General features: G+C 40.3%; 1 protein-coding gene and 1 pseudogene across 1 annotated transcript; both read left to right on the top strand.

Annotated features, from left to right (window-relative positions):
• Window positions 1-1,832: 1,832 nt before the first annotated feature.
• On the top strand, window positions 1,833-4,818 carry LOC106577717 (uncharacterized). The gene is made up of 6 exons (XM_014156042.1): window positions 1,833-1,875; window positions 2,012-2,374; window positions 2,487-2,837; window positions 2,938-3,069; window positions 4,535-4,584; window positions 4,675-4,818. Exons 1-6 carry the CDS (start codon window positions 1,833-1,835, stop codon window positions 4,816-4,818), a joined length of 1,083 nt encoding a protein of 360 aa, XP_014011517.1.
• A 20,700-nt stretch (window positions 4,819-25,518) lies between these two features.
• Window positions 25,519-27,247, top strand: LOC106577675 (uncharacterized; annotated as a pseudogene).
• Window positions 27,248-27,456: the final 209 nt, after the last annotated feature.

Here is a 27,456-nt window from a genome sequence, read left to right as displayed (position 1 = left end):
TGCCAAACTCATTTGACAATGACTTTCTTGTGAGAAGATAAATGAAGCATTTAACAATAGTCAGGACAAAGGTGTAACATCTATGCTGGGAGTCGGAAAGTAAGTTCAGGTGGTGAGTTTAATAATAAACGGAACATAGAACAATATAACAAACACGAGTAGCGTATAGACATGAAACACATAGTCAACACTCTAATTGTATTTAACCTTTATTTAACTAGGCAAGTCAGTTAAGAACTGCCTGGGGAATGGAACTAAAGGAGTGACAGACATAGGGGAGGTAATCAGTGAAGTGATGGAGTCCATGAGTGCCTAATGATGAATGCCAGGTGTGCGTAATGAAAAAGCCGGTGGTTACTAAACCGGCGACGTCGAAAGCCGGAGGTGAGGAGCGGGAGTAGACATGACAAAAGGAAGGTATTTATTTAGACCATACTCAGGCATCTTTATGTTGCAGTGATGAACCGTTTTTTTTCTCTTCTCATGCCACTAACACCACCTCACACACACAGCAACCTACTTACAGGTACTCTGATGTCATTTCTTAATTAAGAAGAACATAAGACATGGTAGTATGCCATTTAATTAGTAAACAAGAGGTTTCAAGTGTTTTACAGGTTTTGACATTTGTCTTTTAGCGGGACCCCTTCTCAGCAAAGCCAGAATGTGAAGCCTCATGCAAACACGTCAGACCAACAGGTTAGCAGGATGAGACAGGGAAGAGTATAAAAGCAAAACATTACAGCATTAGATTTCACCCATACTCTGAATTTACTGAGTCCTTGTTTTATCCCCATAGCAAAACTGTGATTATGATGCCCTGAACTATACTGCCCTGAAGTTCAGTGAGAAGAAGAGTGCCAAGCCCAGGAGACAGAGGAGAGAACAGAGAGAGGAAGAAACCATCTACTCTGGTATGAGTCATCAAGACAGGATGTGACATATGAGGGTCATTCAGTCAGCATCATTCTAAGTTAAGCCCCACCCCTCCTCTGAATTCCACTTTGATCCTGACTGAGCCAGCGTGAACTGACTATTATATACATTTCTCATTTATTGTAGGATGCTATTGCAGGGGCCTAGTTTTGCCATATATCAACGTAAAATCATTCAGATGCTGAGCATAATTGTCCAGTAAGTGTGAAAGCTGATACTAGGATGATTTCAGAAGTCTCAAATCCTTAGCAATAGTGGCTGAGGTTGACTGACTCCATACATTTGTTTTTGTGGAAGAGTACAACAAAATGTATATAATGATTTTGCAAATGTCTGAATTCTTCCTTTTGATGATAATAGTTGTAACATAGTACTCTGTAACCTGCCCTTATGCTTGTGTGATATTTCAATAAACATCTTTTTATTTCCTAGTTTAATGACTTGCCCAATTCTTACCAATTATTTGCACCAGTTATCAAAGGATCACATCTTTATTTTGTCAAAAAGGTGCCAACCTCACCAGAGTTCACTTCCTCCTGAAAGCTTAAACTGCCTTCTACAGACATGAAGTGAGAAATACAATGTAACCCCCTGTGTATGTCAAAGAGGACATATGTACCAGTAGGCTCAGCCACCGACCCAAATGATGAAAAAATACAAACCAGTAACTCTGACTTTACATCATTTGAAGGGCTGCTCTAACTATGGAATGCTACAGGACACATGTTAGATTGTAGTTTTTATCTCATGCTTTATGCCTGTTCAGACAGCCAATAATACCACTTAGTTCAGAGTTTCCGCCTACTTCATAATGATTACCAAATGAGTGTCATCATATAAAAGGTGCCCTGTTGTCAGACCCACACACTATGCAGTTCAGAAAGGACAGTAAAATGATGATTATATATTGCACAATCTTTTTGTTTTACGCCAATTTGGGTAAGTAAGACTTATTAATGTGGTTCCATTTACCTTTTTTTATGTCAGTCTACTACTATGTAGTCTGAATAATGATAATATTGTATAATTCTGTACTATACCTTTGTCTGATTTATTTAGTTTGTTTGCTTCACAGGTTGTGCACTTAACAAGGATGTAATCCAACCAGACCCTGTGATAGTTACACAACTGGGAAGAAGTGTATCAGTAAATTGCTTTTGTCGATCTAATTTGATCAGTGTCTCTTGGTACAAGCAAACTGTTGGACAGAAGCCTCTTCTCATGGCATCATCATATTATGGGACTGAAAATAGTTTTTATTTCAACAACTTTAAAGAGGACTTTACTGAGACTAAACATTTGAGTGTGAAGAGAGGATTTGACAGCTGTAACCTGACCATCTCCAAGACGGAGTCAGGGGACTCAGCTACATACTACTGTGTTAGTTTGTCAGCGAGGGAAGCCACATTTGGAGAAGGAACTGTTTTAATTGTCAAAGGTAACTTAAGTTGCTTTAAAACTGGTGGTACTGACGTATGTTCATATAATGCTAAATTAATTAATCTAGCAGGAAAGAATGTACACACCATGATCTTATTCACTCTCTTCAGATTCAGGGTCCAACTGCATGTCTCTGCTCCAGATGCCTGTGTCTGAGTCAGTCCAGCCAGGAAACTCTGTAACTCTGAACTGTACAATAAACATTGAGACCTGTGCAGGAGAACACAGTGTCTATTGGTACAGACATGGCTCAGGAAAATCTCATCCAGGAATCATTTACACCCATGGAGACAGGAATGATCAGTGTGAGAAGAGCCCTGAGGCTGGGTCTCTTACACAGAGCTGTGTCTACAACCTCCCCAAGAGGAACCTCAGCCTCTCTGATGCTGGGACTTACTACTGTGCTGTGGCCTCATGTGGGGAAATACTATTTGGGAACGGGACCAAGCTGGAAATTGACTGTTAGTGATATTTCTGACATTTCTAAAATGTTTCTAACATTGTACGCCTGGTGGAGCAAAATGTCCTGAATTTCCTCTATCACCGTTTGTATTTCCACAGATGGTTGTAATGAGGACCATCTTCTCTTGGTGTACTATCTGGGTGTAGCGTTGGCTCTTTGTGTCATCCTCATCATTGTCCTTGGTTGTGTTTTGTATAAGATGACCAAGAAAACCTCTCTGCTGTCCAGAGGTAAACGTTATCATTGCCCACATTATATGATAAAACTGTTGGTTCAGTATAAAGTGCATTTTGAAAGTATTCACACCCCTTGACTGTTTCGACATGTTGTTACATTACAGCCTTATTGAAAAATTCCCATAATGACAACGTGAAAAAAGGTTTTTGGAATGTTTGCAAATGTATAAATAATTTAATACAGAAATACCTTATTTACATAAGTATTCAGACCCTTGGCTTTTTGACTCGAAATTGAGCTCAGGTGCATCCTGTTTCCATTGTTCATCCTTGAGATGTTTGTGCATCTTGATTGGAGTCCACCTGTGTTAAAGGAATTGTCCGTAGAGTTCCGAGACCGGCCAAACTGAGCAATCGGGGGAGAAAGGCCTTGGTCAGGGAGGTGACCAAGAACCCGATGCTCACTCTGACAGAGCTCCAGAGTTCCTCTGTGCAGATGGGAGAACCTTCCAGAACGACAATCATCTCTGCAGCACTCCGCCAAACAGGCCTTTATGGTAGAGTGGCCAGATGGAAGCCACTCCTTAGTACAAGGCACATGAATGCCCACTTGGAGTTTGCCAAAAGCCACCAAAAGACTTTCAAACCATGAGAAACAAGATTGTCTGGTCTGATGAAACCAAGATTGAACTCTTTGGCCTGAATGTCAAGTGTCACGTCTGGAGGAAACCTGGCACCATCCCTATGGTGAAGCATGGGGGTAGCAGAATCATGCTGTGGGTTTGTTTTTCAGTGGCAGGGACTGGGAGACTTGTCAGGATCGAGGGAAAGATGAACGGAGCAAAGTACAGAGTGTTCCTGATGAAAACCTGCTCCAGAGCGCTCAGGACCTCAGACTTGGGTGAAGGTTCACCTTTCAACAGGGCAACAACCCTAAGCACACAGCCAAGACAAAGCAGAAGTGGCTACAGGACATGTCTCGGAATGTCCTTGAGTGGCCCAGCCAGATGCTGGACATGAATCCGATCGAAAATCTCTGGAGAGACATGAAAATAGCTGTGCAGCCATGCTCCCCATCCGACCTCACATATTTTGAGAGGACCTGCAGAGAAGAGTGGGAGAAACTCCCCAAATACAGGTGTGCCAAGATTGTAGTGTCATACCTAAGAAGACTCAAGGCTTTAATCATTGCCAAAGATGCTTGAAAGTACTGGTTAAAGGGTCTGAATACTTGTGTAAATGTAATATTTCAGATTTTTATTTTTAATACATTTGCAAAAATAAAAAATAAACTGTTTTTGCTTTGTCATTACAGTATGTGGTATTGTGTAGATTGATCAGGGAAAGAACAATGTAATCTATTTTAGAATAAGGCTGTAATGTAACAAAATGTCAAGTGGTCTGAAAATTTTCCAAATGCACTGTACATTACATTTTAGTCATGAAATTGGGTTAATTTATTGTAAGATGATGATGATGATGACGATGAGGATGATTCCTTCATGTGTTTGTCTAAAAGGAAAGCATCCTCAGCCAAGTGGTCCGACAATCCACAGTTCGCATCACCAGGTATGCAGATCTTATGACTTTGATGAACTGTAAACAAATTATCAGGTCATTTCCTGATGTCTTTGGAATTTGTTTTGCTATTCCTCTTAGGATCAAGAAGATAACGACACACTCACGTCGGTCCATTACGCTGCTCTGAATGTCATCCACAAGAAGCCAAAGACCCGGAGACAGAAGAGCGCCATGGAGAGAGACACTGTGTACTCTGGGGTGAGGTGCCAAAACACGGACTGAAAAGACTTAAATAGCTTTTTCTGTTACACATTGTGTTTTTATCATTATAATTGTGTTACAATTGCTTGTATTCTGTTAAACTCATTTTTACATTACTGTTGTGCATTTTAGATCTAATAAAACATGAATTCACTGTAATTTAGATGTATTGTTTGATTTTTTTCTCATATTCTTCAAGTTAAACAGGTAAGTTTGCAGAGACATTGTATCCTGATTGTAACGGCTGTCTTCGGGTAGAGAGGACCAAGGCGCAGCGGGTTGAGTGCTCATCTTAATTTTTATTTTAAATAAAGACTGTGAACACGGAAAAACAATAAACAAAGAAACGACGACAGGAAACAGTTTAGCAGGCTATACACTTAACAGCAGTGCTAAAGACAACTACCCACAATTAACAAACGAAACACATCCCTATATATAAGACTCTCAATCAAAGGCAACTACAAACACCTGCCTTCAATTGAGAGTCCAACACCCAATTACCTAACATAGAAAATACTAACTAGAAAGAACATAGAAATACAAAAACATAGAACATAACCCAAAACCCGGAAATAATAAATCAAACACCCTTCTAATCAAACCACCACCCCAAACCACATAAAACAAATACCGTCTGCCACGTCCTGACCAAACTACAATCACAAATAACCCCTATACTGGTCAGGACGTGACACTGATTACATGATGTGCATAAGAGCATGCATAGAGTTCCTTCTATTGACTATCACTTTCAGTTTTCTCAAACTCTCTTTTAAAGCTGTATCCTGCATCACATATCTGTGGTGTTCTGACGGCCCTACATAGATTTAACACTCAGTTTAACTAATCTCTATCCCCCAGTAATGACCGTCAATCCTCACCACACACTGTCTTCACACACCTCAGTGCATCTAAACCACAAACATCCATGTCACTAAGAGCACAACTCACTCTCTTCATGAGAAAAGCCTGAACTAAAAATAGACTTCTTAGCTAAGTGTATTTTGCAGAGAGCTGATATTGTTGATAATTCAATCAAAATACGACATTGTACACATTGTAACTGAGACGTTTTCACAAACAATACAAAATGTTAACATGCATATGTGAAGGTTAAAGTACAGGAATTGGCAGCAACTTTAAGAGTTCACTAAGAATCGTTGAAAAAGTACTTTCCTGTGATAGTTGATGTGTGTAGTCATAATATCTGTCAACAAAGGCCCAACAAAGACACTTTGTGGCTGTTAAGAATCTATAATAAGGTAATATATACATTTATTACATACATATTAGACATCTCTATCATGTTATATATCCATTTCAGAATCACAGAGTCACATACATCTTACGGACTAGTTAGTCATCATCACTGGAACATTACTACGAACATCAACTAAGTTATTATAAAGTGTAGCTTAGTTACCAGGAGGAGCCATACAATCACTCAAAATAAAACTGGTTGTAGAGTGATCTGTATGACGAAGACACGTGTTTACGTTTAGTTTTGTATTGAGTTCCAGGGAATAATTGAATAAGTATGTGAAACAACCTATTTATCAAGTCATCTCTCCTCTGTAATGTGTTGTCCTGTTTTATTTGTGTTGATAGCATGTCACTCACACCCAGCCCCACACAACAAGTTCACAAGTAATCTGCAGTCTTCCGTAAACCCAAGACGAGGCCGTATTTAAGCATTGGTCATGTGGGTCTGCTGGCTTTGTGCACACAGGACCCTCCTACCTGCTCTCTGTGTCTCTGTGTCTCTATGTGGTTTTCAGCAGGATGTATATGTGGTGTTGCTGTTTTTCTGACAATCTTTACTTTTTGTTCACGTTGCCCTTTACATTTTGCAGCCACAGCAAAAAAGTTCTTTATTAAAATGACTCTAATATACTGTATATTTAGTTATATGAAATCAGTTACAAACCACAAAAAAACTGCTGATGAACCATATGTGAACTCTCTGAGTTAACTGTCTCCTGTGTGATACAGCGCCATCTAGTCTAGATCTATGGGCTCAGGGGGAGGGGCCATTTTGGGATGATGTCAGGGGAGAACGTTTCAGTCCATTCTGAATTAGACAAGTCTTGTAAGTCTACTGCAGGATGTTCTGTCAGAAGGAGACCAATAGAGGAGGATTACTTCCTATTAGAACAACACTAACCAGAGAATGAAACGGAATAGAAATGGCATGTCACATGCATTCGTTAGGCCGGTGTGTCCAATCAGTCATGGAACTCTCAGGTTTACACTTCAGTTAGTGGACCTTTCTGTGAATGATATACAGGGAATGAGACTGACATAAAATTGACTTGTGTCACTCTGTAGGTGTTTCCTCCATATACACTCACATTGCTCTACCCCTACATGTAAATACATGTTAAATGCACAACAGACCTCCTATGCACCATCAGGAGTACTGTGTTAGGTTCTACTTTCTGGGACAATAAATCAGATGGACTCCAAGAAAAACTCAAGCTGGAGTTATTCACCACACTGGGTGTTGCAGTTGCAAAAGCACACCTACAGGTCACACAAGCATATATAGGCTCTGTTGCTGGGCAGGAACTGAGTCTGTTCCTCCCATTGATGTTATTGTGTTCCAGCCTGTCGAGTCCAGAACCTTCAAACTCCTCCGTGCCTTTCACATGTCTTCTTATCAGTCAGAAGAGGCCTTGAGTTAGTACCAGTGGCGATTTTAGCATGTAAATCTTGGTGGGGACTCCCCAAAAAATGTGGGATGCATATCAACAAAGCCACTACACAACACAACACAACACTAAACAATACATGAATTGCACAATAGCGGTGACAAACGGTGCCCACAAACTGTTAGGGCCTACATAAAGCTGTCCCAACACTGCTACAACTGGCTATCAGCGGAGCCTTGTCTGGCAGCAAAACAGTTCATTCAGCCTCATTTACTGCCTTTTAAAAAAACATAGCTGATATGGCTGACTTGCTTAAACAAATGTAGTTTCTACTGACTATTGAGATGTACAAACTATGGCATAAGGGGACGACAAGAGGATAAGAGGCAATCCGTAATTTCGATTAAGAGATTAATGAGCAGGCTAGGACGGACGTAGTTAATGTAACTATTTGTTCAGCACTTTTGAAATGTACAGTAACAGAATTCAGAACATGGGCCATTCTTACAGTATTCTGCCTGTACACCAAGTCAAAACCGTAGGATAAATAAAAGGGGCATATAAAGAGACAATCAAAGCTCTTACAATATTCAATGATTACATTTCTCAAAAACAGGTTATAGGGCTACATGTGCACCACCAAGTCAGAACAGTAGGAGAAATTAAGAGGTGAAAATAGACCAAATTATTAGGCTGAGGCACATGGGCTACTAACAGCTTACTACACAACATACACTTTGTATTACTTTCTTAGCTACAGTATACATATCTCCCTGACATGTTACATAATTTATGCAGCAGCATGCAAATCATTTTTGCATTCACCTGTTGTGCTGTGCTCACTTGAACAGGAAGGTGGCGCGACGGTCCTTCGTGGGCAAAATTTTGTCATCAAACTTTGTCATCAAAGTCAGGCATTCTCTGGATTTATGGTGCTTTCAAGACAACTGGGAACTCGGGAAAAAAAGGTTGAATCATGATGACATCAGTGAACTTCAGGTCATAGCTCTTGAAAGAGGCTCAAGTTGGCTGAAAATTCAAAACATATTTTCCCAGTTGTAGCAAATTTTTCCCGAGTTCCCAGTTGTCTTGAACTCACTAAAGTCAGATTTTGCTGCCTTAGTCAAAAAACTAAAAAGTTTGTATGCAGCTTTATTAACTCAATGATATATATTTTTTTACATTGTTTGCAAACGGATTTGTGACACGTATTAATGCAAAAATAACATGCAAATCAGGAAAGGCCAAAAAAATATATAAAATGTGGGGCTCTGCCACACCTGCCCTGAATGACGGGTCACCACTGGGGAGTACATATTACTATAGTCTACTGCAGTCCACTAGTTAATTACAGTTTAAACCTAACATTACTTTCAATCTCTAAGAATATAAAACTGTATGTTCACAAAAAGAGAATATAAGGATATAAAACAGTAAACATATAAGACAATGTTATAGAACAGTAATTACGATCTATCAGACACACGGCACCTGCTCAACCCCTATGGAATCATTCTTGCAATCAGGCTTTATTATTTCCCTCTGCCCAAATACAATGCACATAGATCATTTCAATTGACCCATGACACAATAATTACTACTACTATGCTAATTATACAATTATTAACAGATTTAAACTGGCTCAAATCAAATAGTCTCTGACAACTGTAACTGTTGAAAATAAAAAAAGATTTGTTTTCTTTCAAATACTTTAACCTCTTGACGGTCGCCTAGGATAGGGGGCGCTACAGCGATTTTTGAAAAGAATTCGTGCCCATTTTAAACGGCCTCCTACTCAAACTCAGACGCTAGGATATGCATATAATTAATACTTGTGGATAGAAAACACCCTAAAGTTTCCAAAACTGTTTGAATGGTGTCTGTGAGTATAACAGAACTCATATGGCAGTCAAAACCCCGAGACCGATCGTAACAGGATGTGGAATTCTGAATTGCGGACTCAACTTCACCACTTTGCCTGTAATTCACACAGTGAGCAATGGTTCATTGAGCACTTCCTATTGCTTCCACTAGATGTCCCCAGTCTTTACAAAGTGATTTGAGCCTTCTACTGTGAAAACTGAATGAATGAGACGCAGTGGAACGTGGTCACACGGAGAGGGCCATCACCATTATGACGCCGGCGCCCCTGGCTACCCTCCCCTTTCGAAATGTTTTGAAACACAATGCAATCGTCCCCCTTGAATCTTATTGGAGCTCTGGTTGAAAAAGGCCCTAAAGATTTATGTTATACAACGTTTGACATGTTTGAACGAACCTAAATTTAAAAAAATGCATTTTGTTGAGAGAAGTCCCGCAGCCGACGGAAGTTTTGGAGCAGCCTTCAGAACGCACTAACAAGAACAAGCTATTGGGACGTAAAGGATTAACTTTTTCGAACGAAAATACATTTGTTGTGGACCTGGGATTTCTGGAAGTGCTTTCTGATAAAGATAATCAAAGGTAAGGGATTATTGACAATAGGATACAAGAGTAGATTTGATATGCGATTGTTCCAAGATGGCGCTGACCTGTAACGGTAGCCTATTTTTCTGAGTATCGCATCCCCTTTTATCGCAAAGTGTGATTACCCAGTAAAGTTATTTTTAAATCTGGCATTACAGGTGCATTCAAGAGATATTCATCTATACATCTTAGAATGACAATATTACATTTTAAAAATGTTTTCGAATAGTAATTTAGCAAATTGTAGCGCTGTTTCACCGGATGCATTTGAGGGAAAATAGTTAGTCAACGTCACGCGCCGTTGTAAAATGCTGTTTTTATATATAAATATGAACTTTATCGAACAAAAGAATGCATGTATTGTGTAACATGATGTCCTAGGTGTGTCATCTGATGAAGATTGTCAAAGGTTAGTGCTGCATTTATCTGTTTTTTGGTTATTTGTGATGCATGTGGTTGGTCGGAAAATGGCTATGTGGCTACTTTTACGATATACTCCTCTAACATAATCGAATGTTTTGCTTTTGCTGTAAAGCCTTTTTGAAATCGGACAACGTGGTTCGATTCAGGAGAGGTGTATCTATAAAACGGTATAACATAGTCCTATATTTGAAAAAAAATAAAAAATGTTGTTATGCTAATGGCAATAGTATTTTTCGCTGGATGAGCCCAACCAGGGGTTAATACAGTTGGCTTTGCTTGACCGGTGCAATGGAGGAAAGATAAATCAAGTACACCTAAAGTAAGTGTGAGAAAACAAATGTGAGATTGGCGGATGATAAAATTCAGAGCGTTTCACTCTTGGAGCATTCAGAGCGCACACTGGACGCTCTGGCCAGCAGTCAAGCACCCAAGCTAACTGGCTAACGCTGGCTAGCTTGCTAGCTACTTCCAGCCACAAATGAGAGAACAGCTCACTCTGACAATTTTACTCACCCTAGCAGAACAGGTTTGGCTGTTATGTTATCCAGAGCGTTGGTGACTGCAAGTGTGTTTCTGGCAACAATTTAATTATGCTTTTTTGTCAACATTTACTGACACCAGCCATATTCAATGGGTGTTGAGTGTTCGTAAATCCGCTTAGTTATTCTGCGCTCTGGCACACTCAGACGAGAGTGCTCTGAAATCGGAGTGGATAGACAGAGCGAATTTACGAGCTATGTTTATTGACAGTTGTCGCATTCTATTGAAATAGTTACTTGTTTAGATATGTAACAATGAACCATAATCCCAACTCATAATGTTACTGCCCTGCATGAATCTGCAGGTAGCTAACCAACCAGGAACAATGTTATCTAGCTAACATTAGGCTATAACTAGCAATGCAAATGGCTCTGAGATACAAATATTACTACACAGATCATACACATAATGTTAGCTAGCTAGCCAGCCAGCTAACATTAGCTAGCTAGCTAACAGTATACTTTAACTTTAAATGAAATCGACTTTCTGACAAAATCAGAAACATGTAATATCTGAAAATGTAGTGAGCTATTCCATATACATGGAGAGACACTTCTCCCTCTCTGTCATGGATGCCATGGTTGCCCTTAGTTTGAATATGTAATTTGGAGACAGGTGTTTTATAAAACAGCCTCTGTGTGTTCTCTTTTCGACTCCATCTGCATATTTGCAATCAAATGGCAGAATTTTCTCCATCTCCTTATATAAAATATTCTAATTCGACTGATTTCAAAACTTGGTCCTCTCGAAAGTGGAGAGCAACACTTATGCAGGTCTACTACGCGATATCATAAAAAAAGCTGCATTAGAAAGGATTACCTACACATTCTGACCAGCTCAAATTATAGACAGAAGCGTGCTACACGGCAGACCAATCCGAACTCATCTCTCGGCATGTCCAGCCCACTCATTATCTCAGCCAATCATGGCTAAACCAATTAGGCTCATAATTTAACAATTTTATTCATATTTACAGATGCTATACAAGTTTTTTTTATTAAGGCACATTAAAGTTCACATGTTCTAGAAGGCATTTTTGACAAAAAAACGCATTTTGCTAAAAAAAATACGTTGAAATGGCGCACCTGTGAAGTAGTGATGCGCGACATACGCCTAGTTTCCTGAAACTAGTCATAAATAGCCTAGTGTTTAAACCCAGGTCTGTCCAGAGTGGTGAGAAAACCACAAACCATCAAACAAGTAAAACCTCAAGATAATTACTTACAAGACCATTCTACAGCATCCTGCGTCTGAGTCAGTCCAGCCAGTAGTCAGTGAGACTGTAGTTTTATTAATAGACCACAAAACTGTGGTCGTCAAAACTGTGGTCGCCTGAATGAGGCGTCGACAAAGAAGACACGGCCAGTTGAACCAATCACACAGTAAATGTAGCTCATTGTCGTCTCAAATAAAACTGTGAAGGATGGCATGTAAGAATGGCTATATAAATACATTTGATTTGATTGTTGAAGTGATGTACACAGGTAGACTTTTTACACTTTTGACTTTTTACACACTTGAAGATGATCTCTTCAAAGATGGTGTCACTGTGGATATTTCAATTTCTCAAACAAATGTGTAAGTTGTACATATATAACTTACATAACTACTTATGTATTTTATTTATTTTACCTTCATTTAACTAGGCAAGTCAGTTAACCTGTTTGGGACAGGGGGCAGTATTTTCACGGACGGATAAAAAACGTACCCGATTTAATATGGTTACTACTCCTGCCCAGAAACTAGAATATGCATATAATTAGTAGATTTGGATAGAAAACACTCTAAAGTTTCTAAAACTGTTTGAATGGTGTCTGTGAGTATAACAGAACTCATATGGCAGGCCAAAACCTGAGACGATTCCATGCAGGAAGTGGCCTGTCTGACAATTTCTTGCCCTTCTTGATTATCTCTATCCATTACAGAGGATCTCTGCTGTTACGTGACACTTCCTACGGCTCCCATGGGCTCTCAGAAGGCGGCAAAAAGCTGAACCGTGGCTTTGCAGGCTCTGGCTGAAAAAAAGTAGCGCGTTTGGGTAGTGGCTGGTTACAGTACTGTGAGACTCAGGCGCGTGCCCGCGTCGACAGAATGCTTCGTTTTCTTTTGTCTGTTTACCTAAACGCAGATTCCCGGTCAGAAGATTATCGCTTTTTTACGAGAAAAATGGCATAAAAATGGATTTTAAACAGCGGTTGACATGCTTCGAAGTACGGTAATGGAATATTTAGAATTTTTTTGTCACGAATTGCGCCATGCTCGTGACCCTTATTTACACTTCGGATAGTGTCTTGAACGCACGAACAAAACGCCGCTATTTGGATATAACGATGTTTTGTTCGTGCGTTCAAGACACTATCCGAAGTGTAAATAAGGGTCACGCGCACGACGCATTTCGTGACAAAAAAATTCTAAATATTCCATTACCGTACTTCAAAACATGTCAACCGCTGTTTAAAATCAATTTTTATGCCATTTTTCTCATAAAGAAGCGATAATCTTCCGACCGGGAGTGGTGGTTTTCGTTCAAAGACGAAAGAATAAAAACATGGGGTCGCCTTGTGCACGCGCGCACCAGTCTCTGTACTCTGTTCGACCACTATCAAAATGCGCTAATGTTTTTTCAGCCAGAGCCTGCAAAGCCACGATTCAGCTTTTTGCCGCCTTCTGAGAGCCCATGGGAGCCGTAGGAAGTGTCACGTAACAGCAGAGATCCCCTGTATTGGATAGAGATAATCAAGAAGGCCAAGAAATGGTCAGACAGGGTACTTCTCGTACAGAATCTTCTCAGGTTTTGGCCTGCCAAATGAGTTCTGTTATACTCACAGACACCATTCAAACAGTTTTAGAAACTTTGGAGTGTTTTCTATCCAAAGATAATAATTATATGCATATTCTAGTTTCTGGGCAGGAGTAATAATCAGATTAAATCGGGTACGTTTTTTATCCGGCCGTGAAAATACTGCCCCCTAGCCATAACAGGTTAACTAGCTCTAACTTCATTATCTTTGTATGAATGCTTCAGTAAAATGTGTTGAAATTAGTGGTCATAGTTGTAACAAAGAACATATAATTGAATTCACTGCTTCTCTGTCAAACTCATTTTACATTTGATTTGCAAGTAAAAGAAACAATTTCCAACTCCAAAATGTATTTGAATAAGTTGAGCTCAATGGATTCTGTTCACACACCTCTGTGGTCATAGTGGAGGGCGTTACAGTGACTTTCCACTATTGGAAACAAACCTTTCATAGACCTTTAACACAGGAATACAAACCTGCAGCAATACACTGTACTCGACTTTGCCTCTCAGGGCCACCATACTGTTCAATGTCAAATCACATTTTATTGGTCACATAAACGTGATTAGCAGATGTTATTGCGGGTGACGCGAAATGCTTGTACTTCTAGCTCCTACAGTGCAGTAATATCTAACAAATTACACAAGATATACCCAATACACACAAATCTAAGTAGGAATGAACTAAGACTATATACATATGGACGAGCGACGTCAGAGGGGAACGGACTAAGATACAGAAGAATAGTATAGAATACCGCATATACATATTAAAGTGACTAGTGTTCCATTCCTTAAAGTGGCCAGTGATTTCTAGTCTATGCCTATAGACAGCAGCCTCTAATGTGCTAGTGATGGCTGTTTAACAGTCTCTCGGTCACGGCTTTGATGCACCTGTACTGACCTCGAATTCTGGATGATAGCAAGTTGAACAGGCAGTGGCTCGGGTGGTTGATGTCCTTGATTATCTTTTTGGCCTTCCTGTGACATCGGCTGCTGTAGGTGTCCTGGAGTGCGGGTAGATTGCCCCAGGTAATGCATTGGGCAGAACGCACCACCCTCTGGAGAGCCTTGCGGTTGCGGGCGATGCAGTTGCCGTACCAGGCAGGGCGAGCTTAATGACAAGCCTCGAGTAATGACAAGCACAATTTCTTTAGCCTCCTGAGGTTGAAGAGGCTCTGTTGTGCCTTCTTCACCACACTGTCTGTGTGGGTGGTCCATTTCAGTTTGTCAGTGATGTCTATGCCAAGGAACTTGAAGCTTTCCACCTTCTTCACTGCTGTCCCGTCTATGTTGATAGGCGGGTGCTCCCTCTGCTCTTTCCTGAAATCCACCATCATCTCGTTTGTTTTGTTGACATTGAGTGAAGTTGTTTTCCAGGCACCACACTCCCAGAGCCCTCACCTCCTCCCTGTAGGCCGTCTTGTCATCGTTGGTAATCAAGCCTACTACTGTTGTGTTGTCTGCAAACTGTATGATTGAGTTGGAGGGGTGCTTGGCCACGCAGTCATGAGTGAACAGGGAGTACAGGAGGGGGCTGAGCGTGCACCCTTGTGGGGCCCCAGTGTTGAGGATCATCGGTGTGGAGGTGATGTTTCCTACCTTCACCACCTGGGGGTGGCCCGTCGGGCCAGACCCAGGGCCTCGACCTTACTGATGAACTTGGAGGGTAATATGGTGTTGAATGCTGAGCTATAGTCAATAAACAGCATTCTTACATAGGTATTCATCATGTCCAGATGGGATAGGACAGTGTGCAGAGGGATGGCGATTGCATCATCTGTGGATCTATTGGGGCGGTAAGCAAATTGAAGTGGGTCTAGGGTGGCAGGTAGAGGTGATTTGATCCTTGACTACTCTCTCAAAGCACTTCATGATGACAGAAGTGAGTGCTACGGGGCGATAGTCATTAAGTTCAGTTACCTTTGCCTTCTTGGGTACAGGAACAATGGTGGCCATCTTGAAGCATGTGGGGACAGCAGACTGGGATAGGGAAAGATTGAATATGCCAGTAAACACACCAGCCAGCTGGTCTGCGCATGCTATGAGGACGAGGCTTGGGATGCCGTCTGGGCCGGCACCTTTGTGGCACGTTTAAATGTTTTACTTACATTGGCCACGTTGGCCACGGAGAAGGAGAGCCCACAGTCCTTGGTAGCAGGCCTGTCCGGAAGCAATCTCGGCAATGTGGCTGGTTTTCCTTTTGTAGTTGGTGATTGTCTGTAGTCCCTGCCACATACGTTGTGTGTCCGAGCCATTGAATTGCGACTCCACTTGATCTCTATACTGACATTTAGCTTGTTTGATTGCCTTGCGAAGTGAATAACTACGCTGTTTATATTCTGCCATATTACCAGTCACCTTGCCATGGTTAAATGCAATGGTTCGCATTTTCAGTTTCACGCGAATGCTTCCATCTATCCACGGTTTCTGGTTAGGGTATGTTTTAATCATCACAGTGGGTTCTACATCTCCTACACTCTTCCTTATAAACTCAGTCACTGTATTCGTGTATGCGTCTAGATTATTTTCTCAAATTACCCAGAAAATATCCCAGTCCACGTTATCAAAACAATCCTGAAGCGTGGATTACGATCGGTCAGACCAGCATTGAATAGTACGAAGCACGGGCACTTTCTGTTTGAGTTTCTGCCTATAGGACGCAAGGAGCAAGAGGGAGTCATGGTCAGATTTGCCGAAAGGAGGGCGGGGGAGGGCCTTGTTAGCATTCCGTAAGTTTGAATACTAATGGTCGAGAGTCTTATCAGCGCGATTGGCACAGTCGATATGTTGATAGATCTTCGGCCGCCTAGTACTCAGATTTGCTTTGTTAAAATCCCCAGCTACGATAAATGCACCCTCAGGATATGTGGTTTCCAGTTTGCATAAAGTCTAGTGAAGTTCTTTGAGGGCCGTCGAGGTTTCGGCTTGAGGTGGGATGTAAACGGCCATGGCGATGATAGAGGAGAATACTCTTGGGAGATAATATGGTCGGCATTGAATTGTGAGTGATTCTAGGTAGGATGAACAAAAGGACTTGAGTTCCTGTATTTTCCTAGAATTACACCATGAGTCGTTAACCTGTTAGGGCTAGGGGGCAGTATTGACACGGCTGGATAAAAAACGTACCCGATTTAATCTGGTTACTACTCCTGCCCAGTAACTAGAATATGCATATAATTATTGGCTTTGGATAGAAAACACCCTAAAGTTTCTAAAACTGTTTGAATGGTGTCTGTGAGTATAACAGAACTCATATGGCAGGCCAAAACCTGAGAAGATTCCATGCAGGAAGTGGCCTGTCTGACAAGTTGTGTTTCATCTGGGCTCTTTTTATTGAAGATTTAGGATCTTTGCAATAACGTGACACTTCCTACGGCTCCCATAGGCTCTCAGAGCCCGGGAAAAAGCTGAACGATATCGAGGCAGGCTCTGGCTGAAACACATTATTGCGTTTGGCAAGTGGCCGCTCAGAGTACTGTGGGCTTAGGCGCGTGCCCGAGTCGACCGAATGCTTTATTTTCTTTCCTCTGTTTACCTAAATGCAGATTCCTGGTCGGAATATTATCGCTTTTTTACGAGAAAAATGGCATAAAAATGGATTTTAAACAGCGGTTGACATGCTTCGAAGTACGGTAATGGAATATTTAGATTTTTTTTGTCACGAATTGCGCCATGCTCGTCACCCTTATTTACCCTTTCGGATAGTGTCTTGAACGCACGAACAAAACGCCGCTGTTTGGATATAACTATGGATTATTTTGAACCAAACCAACATTTGTTATTGAAGTAGAAGTCCTGGGAGTGCATTCTGATGAAGACAGCAAAGGTAATAACATTTTTCTTATAGTAAATGTGACTTTTCTGAGTGCTAAACTTGCTGGGTGTCTAAATAGCTAGCCTGTGATGCCGGGCTATCTACTGAGAATATTGCAAAATGTGCTTTCACCGAAAAGCTATTTTAAAATCGGACATATCGAGTGCATAGAGGAGTTCTGTATCTATAATTCTTAAAATAATTGTTATGCTTTTTGTGAACGTTTATCGTGAGTAATTTAGTAAATTCACCGGCAGTGTTTGGTGGGAATGCTAGTCACATGCTAGTCACATGCTAATGTAAAAAGCTGGTTTTTGATATAAATATGAACTTGATTGAACAAAACATGCATGTATTGTATAACATAATGTCCTAGGGTTGTCATCTGATGAAGATCATCAAAGGTTAGTGCTGCATTTAGCTGTGGTTTGGGTTTATGTGACATTATATGCTAGCTTGAAAAATGGGTGTCTGATTATTTCTGGCTGGGTACTCTGCTGACATAATCTAATGTTTTGCTTTCGTTGTAAAGCCTTTTTGAAATCGGACAGTGTGGTTAGATTAACGAGCGTCTTGTCTTTAAAATGGTGTAAAATAGTCATATGTTTGAAAAATTGAAGTTTTTCAATTTCTAAGGTTTTTGAATAACGCGCCACGGGATTACACTGGCTGTTACGTAGGTGGGACGATTTGGTGCCACCTATCCTAGAGAGGTTAATCGTGAAACACACCCTTCCGCCCTTCTGCTTCCCGGAGAGATATTTATTCCTGTCTGCGCGATGTACTGAGAATCCTGCTGGCTTTACCGACTCCAACTGATTATCCAGAGAGAGCCATGTTTCCGTGAAACAAAGTATGTTACAGGCCCCGATGTCTCTCTGGAAAGAAATCCTTGCTCTTAGCTCACCAACTTCATTTTCCAAAGACAAAACTTGACTCAAACATTTCCTGAGCTAGTAATGTAAAAAAAAATTACATAAAAAAACTAAATATTACAAAGTTTCCAAAGAGCTAGTCACAATACTGCCATCTCCGTTGGCACCATTTTCCCATGCATCATGTTACAGTAAACATCATGCAGCTGTAGTGTAGGAGTGTTTTTCTTAGTTTTTTCTTTAAGACGTAGGCCTACTGATTGCATGCCACACACCCCCTCACATAAACAGCAACCTATTTACATGTACTCTGATGTATGTTATGAACAATACACAAGGTTGTAGCTGTCTACACTTTGGTAAGGCCTGTTGGCCTTCTGCACAGGACCCTCTATGCCCTTCTCTCTCTCTCTGTGGTCTCAGCAGGATGTCTCAGTGGTGTCAGTCAGTTGTATGATAATATATTGTTCTTCATGCTGTCCTTTTAATCAACAATAGAAAACTATTTTTTTGAGGCAGCAAGTTATCTATACATAGGCTACTGAAATCTGTGAAAAACCACAATGAACTATTAGGTAATTGACATAGAGATTTGAAGTCCTTAGTTAAACACAAACCATGGTTTGGAGTGGGATGTAAAGTATCATCATCTGGGCCAGGAAGAAAGAGCCTCCTAATTATATCATGGGAGGGCTTTTATCCGTCCATACATTGGAGAATAAATAGTATATTAGATATTGCTGGTTAAGCAAAGACGATGTCATGTTTTCTGTTTCTCTGTATTATAAAATGACCGTGTAGAAGTCATAGAGGCCCTAGAGGATGACAGTGTCATAACATGTGGCCAAACAGGTCCCAACTACTGTATGACTCCCATGGACCACAATGGAAGAAAACATTAAGTAAAGAGATCCATTGCCTCTTGCTGTTGTGTCTCTTACTTTGGGTGGACAAGCCCTCTGTTGGCCAGCTGCAGTACATAGTATTGTGGACAGTATGAGCTGTAGTTAGGCCTATTAAAGGAAAATCCACAGTAGTCACATTGTTTAAAAAATATAACTTGCTATGTGATAAAGTTATACAAAGAAGAATAAAGCAGTACAACTGTAAAGGAGATGCTGGGAGTCGAGAAGCAAGTGCAGGGGTGAGTTTAATAATACAAGAAATATGGAAAGATACAAAACAAGAGTATCTTCTGGACATGAAACACATAACTAATACTGCCTGGGGAATTAACCTAATGGAGTGACAGATATAGGGGAGGTAATCAGTGAAGTGATGGAGACCAGGTGAGACTCATAATGAGGCGCAGGTGCACGTAACGAATGTTGCCAGGTGTGCGTAATGATGGTTGTCAGAGCCAGTGAGGGGGAGCGGGAGTAGACATGACAACAACAACAACAACAACAACAACAACAACATGAAAGGCCGCCCATTCATGGCCTACTGAGCGGCCTATCGAGTATTCAGCTATTCAAATCTGACCATCAAAAACAGACGGTTCCTGAGATCAAGCAAAGGCAAATTTCCTTTATTTTCTGTAGAGAGACTGCATTTTATACAGGTCAATCTCGTCCAGTGAAGGAGCAAGGAAGATGAATAAGCTCCTCACCCTTCTTTAGATCTGGAAATCATGCCAGTAACATCTAGCTGAATTGACTAATGTTATACATGTTCTCTATACATTTAAAGTGCTTACTATAGGTGTTTGGTAAATGTTTTAAATGCAGTAATCATAGTTGTTTTTTACAGGTGCATATCAAACACCAGTTATTGTTCAGCCCACTTCTTCCCAGAAAGCAAAGCTGGGAGGCTATGTGACTATTGAATGCCACATGACCAGTGAAGAACAGGTCTAGAAGACAGAGAAGCAACATGGACGGTGTACTCTGGGATCAAATCAAATCCAATTTTATTTGTCACATGCGCCGAATACAACAAGTGTAGACTTTAACGTGAAATGCTTACTTACAAGTCCATAACCAACAGTGCAGTTCAAGAAGAAGACAAATATTTACCAAGTAGACTAAAATAAAAAGTAATAATAAAAGTGTCATGACGTGGCCCTCTTTGGGTACAGCGAGCACCATCCCCCTCTCTCTACACCATCCCCCTCTCGCTCTCACCACCTCCCTATCTTCCCCCTACACCCAGGCTCTGTTAGGCAGGTCAGTTTCTCTCCTCATGGCCAGAGTATAGAGAGAGAGTGAGTTTCACAGGAGAACAAAGGAACCTCTTCCACATCACAGAACTTGAGAACTGAACAATGTCCATGTTTTGGAGAATGTGTACACGGTCGGGGAAGAATCCAGCTACGACCGGTCCATTTCGTTTAATGTTTGTGAAACTCGTGAGAGACAATACATCCAGATTACCATAACTCTGTTTATATATATCTCAGTTGTGAGGCTTGCATCTAATTGTTGTATAAAGTGAATGAGTATAGATGAAACTATTTGTGAAATTATGTAATGTGATTTTAACCTCTATGGGCTAGGCGGGACGAATTCGTCCCACCTACGTAACAGCCAGTCTAATCCAGTGGCGCGATTTTTGAATCGTTTGAAATACTATTACTTCAATTTCTCAAACATATGACTATTTTACAGCTATTTAAAGACAAGACTCTCGTTTATCTAACCACACTGTCCGATTTCAAAAAGGCTTTACAACGAAAGCAAAACATTAGATGATGTCAGGAGAGTGCCCAGCCAGAAATAATCAGACACCCATTTTTCAAGCTAGCATATAATGTCACCAAAACCCAAACCACAGCTAAATGCAGCACTAACCTTTTATGATCTTCATCAGATGACACACCTAGGACATTATGTTATACAATACATGCATGTCTGTTCAATCAAGTTCATATTTATATCAAAAAACAGCTTTTTACATTAGCATGTGACGTTCAGAAAAAGCATACCCCCCGCAAACTTCCGGGGAATTTACTAACAGTTTGCTAAATTACTCACGATAAACGTTCACAAAAAGCATAACAATTATTTTAAGAATTATAGATACATTACTCCTCTATGCACTCGATATGTCCGATTTTAAAATAGCTTTTCGGATGAAGCACATTTTGCAATATTCTAAGTACATAGCCCAGCCATCACGGCTAGCTATTTAGACACCCGGCAAGATTAGCCTTCACCATAATAACATTTCCTATAAGAAAAATGTTCTTACCTTTCCTGTTCTTCGTCAGAATGCACGCCCAGGACTTCTACTTCAATAACAAATGTAGGTTTGGTCCCAAATAATCCATAGTTATATCCAAATAGCGTCGTTTTGTTCGTGCGTTCTAGACACTATACGAATGGTAATCCACGGTCGCACGCATGGCGCATGGCGTGACAAAAAATGTCTAAATATTCCATTACCGTACTTCGAAGCATGTCAACCGCTGTTTAAAACCAATTTTTATGCCATTTATCTCGTAGAAAAGCGATAATATTCCGACCGGGAATCTGCAATAAACTAAACAGCCGAATTAAAATACTCCACGGGGGCTAATCGCGCACGCGCCTCATTCCATTGTCACCTAATGGGACACTTGGATAAGGTGATAATCTGTTTCAGCCTGAGGCTGCCTCGTCAACCTTCATGATTTTCCCGGGTCCTGAGAGCCTATTGGAGCCCTGGGAATTGTCACGTTACAGCTAAGATCCTTACTCTTCAATAAACAGATGCAAGACGCACGACTCCTTGTCAAACAGGCCACTTCCTGCATGAAACCTTGTCAGGTTTTTGCCTGCCATAGGAGTTCTGTTATACTCACAGACACCATTCAAACAGTTTTAGAAACTTTAGAGTGTTTTCTATCCAAACCTGAACAATAATATGCATATTCTAGCTTCTGAGTTGGTGTAGGAGGCAGTTAAAAATGGGCACATATTTTTTCCAAAATTCTCAATACTGCCCCCTAGCCCAAACAGGATAAACTGTTTAATGAAGGAAACTCCAATTCCCTTTGGAGTTTAACTAGGTCATAGGCCCGCCCCATGAGCACAGACATTGACCTGGCGTCATGGGACAGCCCTCTTCTGCCATTACAAATATAACCCCCACCTGAAGGATTTCCCTTCAGACCAGTTTACCTCGATTACCACGAGAGGGCTAAGGTTTGAGTAGGTTGATGAATCTTTTAACCATACCACGTGGTTAAACTCTGAGACTATCGATCCGACAGAATAAGAGCAAATCTTTGATACTAATTACTAGTCTGTAGCTAGGAATTCTATACCATTGAATGCGAAGGCCGACAACCGCTGAAACATCTATTCTATAACAACATTTCTGAATGTTACTCTGAAGTAGCCATTCTAACCAAAGACTCCAGGGACGCAGAGAGAGGTGTGGATGAACTTCCAACAGAGATCACGATGACACACTAAGCGTAAATATATATATACTGATTGCAATTGTTCGCAAATGAGTGAGCTTTCATGTGCAAAGGATTAGCATTTCAATGGTTAAAATTATCAACTTTGTAGTGTCTTTTATCTTTTGCGCCCTTCTCAGTCCCTTTGTCTACCAAGCCGCCGTGCCGGTTTAGCCCACTAGGGTACATCCCCTATCATTTCCTTGTAACCATATCTACTTTGTCTGTTTGTGTTGGCATTTCTGTGATTATTTAGTTAGTTAATAAATAAATGACTGAGACAATTTATGTATGGGTGATTCATAGTGAAGACTGGGTTCGTGCAGATAACCAACAATTTATATCGTTTGGAATGAGACTAACGTGAGGTAAAAAATAATTTATTAATTAGTAGACTAATTGATCAGATATTAAAATATCTGAAAGTTATATTAGAAAAATTAGAACTTTGTAATCTGAATATTTTCCTTGGTGCCCAGACTTCCTAGTTAACCTGTTGGGGATAGGGGGCAGTATTTGCACGGCCGGATAAAAAACGTACCCGATTTAATCTGGTTACTACTCCTGCCCAGTAACTAGAATATGCATATAATTGTTTGATTTGGATAGAAAACACCCTAAAGTTTCTAAAACTGTTTGAATGGTGTCTGTGAGTATAACAGAACTCATTTGGCAGGCCAAAACCTGAGAAGATTCCAAACAGGAAGCGCTCTCTCTGACCATTTCATGGCCTTATTGATCATCTCTAACAAAAACAGGGGATCTCTGGCATGACGTGACATTTTCTAACGCTCCCATAGGCTCTCAGAAGGCGCCAGAAAGCTGAATCGTGGCTTTGCAGCCCATGGCTGAAAAACAGTAGCGCATTTTGTAAGTGGCCGATCTGAGGACAATGGGACGGGGCGCGCGTGCCCGAGTCGACTCAATGTTTACTTTCTCTCTCTTTGAACGAAAACCACCACTCCCGGTCGGAATATTATCATTTTTTTTACGAGAAAAATTGCATAAAAATTGATTTTAAACAGCGGTTGACATGCTTCGAAGTACGGTAATGGAATATTTAGAAATTTTTGGTCACGAAACGCGTCGGGCTCGTGACCCTTATTTACCCTTTCGGATAGTGTCTTGAACGCACGAACAAAACGCCGCAATTTGGATATAACTATGGATTATTTGGGACCAAACCATCATTTGTTATTGAAGTAGAAGTCCTGGGATTGCATTCTGACGAAGAACAGCAAAGGTAATAACATTTTTCTTATAGTAAATCTGACTTTGGTGAGTGCTAAACTTGCTGGGTGTCTAAATAGCTAGCCCTGTGATGCCGGGCTATCTACTCAGAATATTGCAAAATGTGCTTTCACCGAAAAGCTATTTTAAAATCGGACATAGCGAGTGCATAGAGGAGTTCTGTATCTATAATTCTTAAAATAATTGTTATGTTTTTTGTGAACGTTTATCGTGACTAATTTAGTAAATTCACCGGAAGTGTTCGGTGGGAATGCTAGTCACATGCTACTCACATGTAAAAAGCTGTTTTTTGATATAAATATGAACTTGATTGAACAAAACATGCATGTATTGTATAACATAATGTCCTAGGGTTGTCATCTGATGAAGATCATCAAAGGTTAGTGCTGCATTTAGCTGTGGTTTGGGTTTATGTGACATTATATGCTAGCTTGAAAAATGGGTGTCTGATTATTTCTGGCTGGGTACTCTGCTGACATAATCTAATGTTTTGCTTTCGTTGTAAAGCCTTTTTGAAATCGGACAGTGTGGTTAGATTAACGAGAGTCTTGTCTTTAAAATGGTGTAAAATAGTCATATGTTTGAGAAATTGAAGTAATAGCATTTCTAAGGTATTTGAATATCGTGCCACAGGATTACACTGGCTGTTGAGTAGGTGGGACGCAAGCGTCCCACTGGCCCAGAGAGGTTAATTAGATTTACATTATTAGAATAATCACGTAATAATAATTACAGAGAATTGATTTGATAAACTAACAGTCTTCAGTTTAATGATGCCAAAGACACGACAAAAGTAACACAATAAGAATAATAATCACTCAGATGCAGAGCATAAGTGTCCAGAAAGTGTGAAAGCTGATACTAGGATGGTTTCAGAAGTCTCAAATCCTCACCAATAGTGGCTGAGGTTGACTGAGTAGATACATTTGTTTTTGTGGAAGAGTACAACAATATATATATATATATATAATGATTTAGCAAATGTCTGAAGTCTTTCTTATGATGATAATAGTTGTAACATGGAATTCTGTTACCTGCCTTTATACTTGTGTGATTCTTCAATAAACTTGTTTTTATTTCCTACGTTTAATTACTTGCCCAAATCTTACCAATTATTTGCACCAGGTATCAAACGATCACATCTTTTTTTTGTCAAAAAGGTGCCAATCTCACCAGAGTTCACTTCCTCCTGAAAGCTTGAACTGCGTTCTACGTCCATGAAGTGAGAAATGGAACGTAAACACCCTGTGTATGTCAAAGAGGACATATGTACCAGTAGTCCTCAGCCACCGACCCAAATGCTAGAAAATACAAACCAGTAACTCTGATTTTACATCATTTGATTGTAGTTTTAATCAGATGTTTTATGCCTGTTCAGACAGCCAATAAAATCACTTAGTTCAGAGATTCCACCTACTTCATAATGATTACCCAATGAGTGTCATCATATAAAAGGGGCCCACACTCAAGACCCACACTCTATACAGTTCAGAAAGGACAGTGAAAATATGATTATATCTTGGACAATCTTTTTGTTTTACGGCAACTTTGGTAAGTAAGAAATATTAATACGGTTCCTTTTACTTTTTATGTGATGGTCTTTTGTAATCAATTTGAATGACTATGTAGTCTGAATAATGTTAATAATGAATAAATCAGTACTATGCCTTTGTCTGATTTATTTAGTTTGTTTTCTTCACAGGTTGGCACTTAAAAATGATGTAATCCAACCAGACCCTTTGATAGTTACAAATCTGGGTCAAAATGTATCTCTCACTTGCTTTTGTCAATCTAATTTGATGGTCAGAGTCTCTTGGTTCAAGCAAACTGTGGGACAGAAACCTCTTCTCATGGCATCATCATATTATCGCACTCAAAATACCTTTTATTTCAACAATTTTACCAAGGACTTCAATGAGACTAAACATTTGAATGTGAAGAGAGGTGTTGGCAGCTCTAACCTGACCATCAGGTGACTCAGCTACATACTACTGTGGTGCGATGTTAGTGGGCAAAGTCAAATTCGGAAAAGGAACTGTTTTAATTGTCAAAGGCAACTTAACTTCCTTCCCTAATTTTGGATTTTATATTTTGCACCATTAAAATAGAAATATACTTTAGACTTTGGCTGTAAATGTTATATACCAGGCCAATACAATATACACACTATGATCTTACTCTGTCACTTTCTTCAGGTTCAGAGTCCAACTGCATGTATGTACTCAAGCAACCTGTGTCTGAGTCAGTCCAGCCAGGAGACTCTGTGACTCTGAGCTGTACAATACACACTGAGACCTGTGCAGGAGAACACAGTGTCTATTGGTTCAGACATGGCTCAGGAGAATCCCGTCCAGGAATCATTTACACCCAGGGAGACAGGAGTGATCAGTGTGAGAAGAGCCCTGAGGCTGGGTCTACTACAAAGAGATTTGTCTACAACCTCCCCAAGAGGAACCTCAGCCTCTTTGACGCTGGGACTTACTATTGCGCTGTGGCATCATTTGGGGAGATGCTGTTTCGGAATGGTACCAAGCTGGACGTTGACTGTTAGTGATATTTCTGACATTTCTAAAACGTTCTAACATTTTCTTACTGGTTGAACAAAAAATGCTGAATCTCCTCTATCACTGTCTGTATTTCCACAGATGGTTGTAAGGAGGACCATGTTCTCTTGGTGTACTGTCTGGGTGTAGCGTTGGCTCTGTGTGTCGTCCTCATCACTGTCCTTGGTTGTGTTTTGTATAAGATGACCAAGAAAACCTCTCTGCTGTGCAGCGGTAAGCATTATCATTGCCCAAAATATATGCTTAATCTGTTGGTGCAGTATACATTACATGTTTTAGTATTGAAATTGGGTTGATTCAATGTATCATGATGATGATGATGATGATCATGATGAAGATGATTCCTTCATGTGTTTGTTTAAAAGGTACGCATCCTCAGCCAAGTAGTCCGGCAGTCCCCAGTTCTCATAACCAGGTGTGCAGACCGTATAGTGAATTATTCTGAGTATTACTTTGCTGAACTATAAACAGATCCTTCTATCAGGTTATTTCCTGATGTCTTTGAAATTTGCTTTGTTTTTCCTCTTAGGATCAAGAACACGATGACACACTCACATCGGTCCATTACGCTGCACTGAATGTCATCCACAAGAAGCCAAAGACCCAGAGACAGAGGAGCACCATGGAGAGAGACACTGTGTACTCTGGGGTGAGGTGCCAAAACATGGACTGAAATGTCAACCTTTACTCCTTAAAGACTTGCATCGCTTTTTCTGTTATACACTCTGTTTTTATCATTATAATTGTGTTACAATTGCTTGTATTCTGTCAATCTCCTTTTTACATTAATGTTGTGATACTGTTGTGCATTTTATATCAAATAAAACATGAATTCACTGTAATTTAGATGTATTGTTTGATTTTCTCTCATATTCTTCAAGT

The sequence above is a fragment of the Salmo salar genome, chromosome 18 (assembly GCF_965601325.2).
Source record: "Salmo salar chromosome 18, fSalSal1, whole genome shotgun sequence".
NCBI classification, from domain to species: domain Eukaryota; kingdom Metazoa; phylum Chordata; class Actinopteri; order Salmoniformes; family Salmonidae; genus Salmo; species Salmo salar.
Note: the sequence above shows the minus strand (reverse complement) of the source record. Positions and strands in the feature narration are given on the sequence as shown.

Excerpts from the sequence above, each read along its gene's own strand:
- LOC106577717 (XM_014156042.1), top strand. The coding sequence starts at position 1,833 with ATGATTATATATTGCACAATCTTTTTGTTTTACGCCAATTTGG. Across the intron at positions 2,375-2,486 it reads AACTGTTTTAATTGTCAAAG|ATTCAGGGTCCAACTGCATG; the intron begins GTAACTTAAGTT and ends CACTCTCTTCAG. Across the intron at positions 4,585-4,674 it reads TCCACAGTTCGCATCACCAG|GATCAAGAAGATAACGACAC; the intron begins GTATGCAGATCT and ends TATTCCTCTTAG.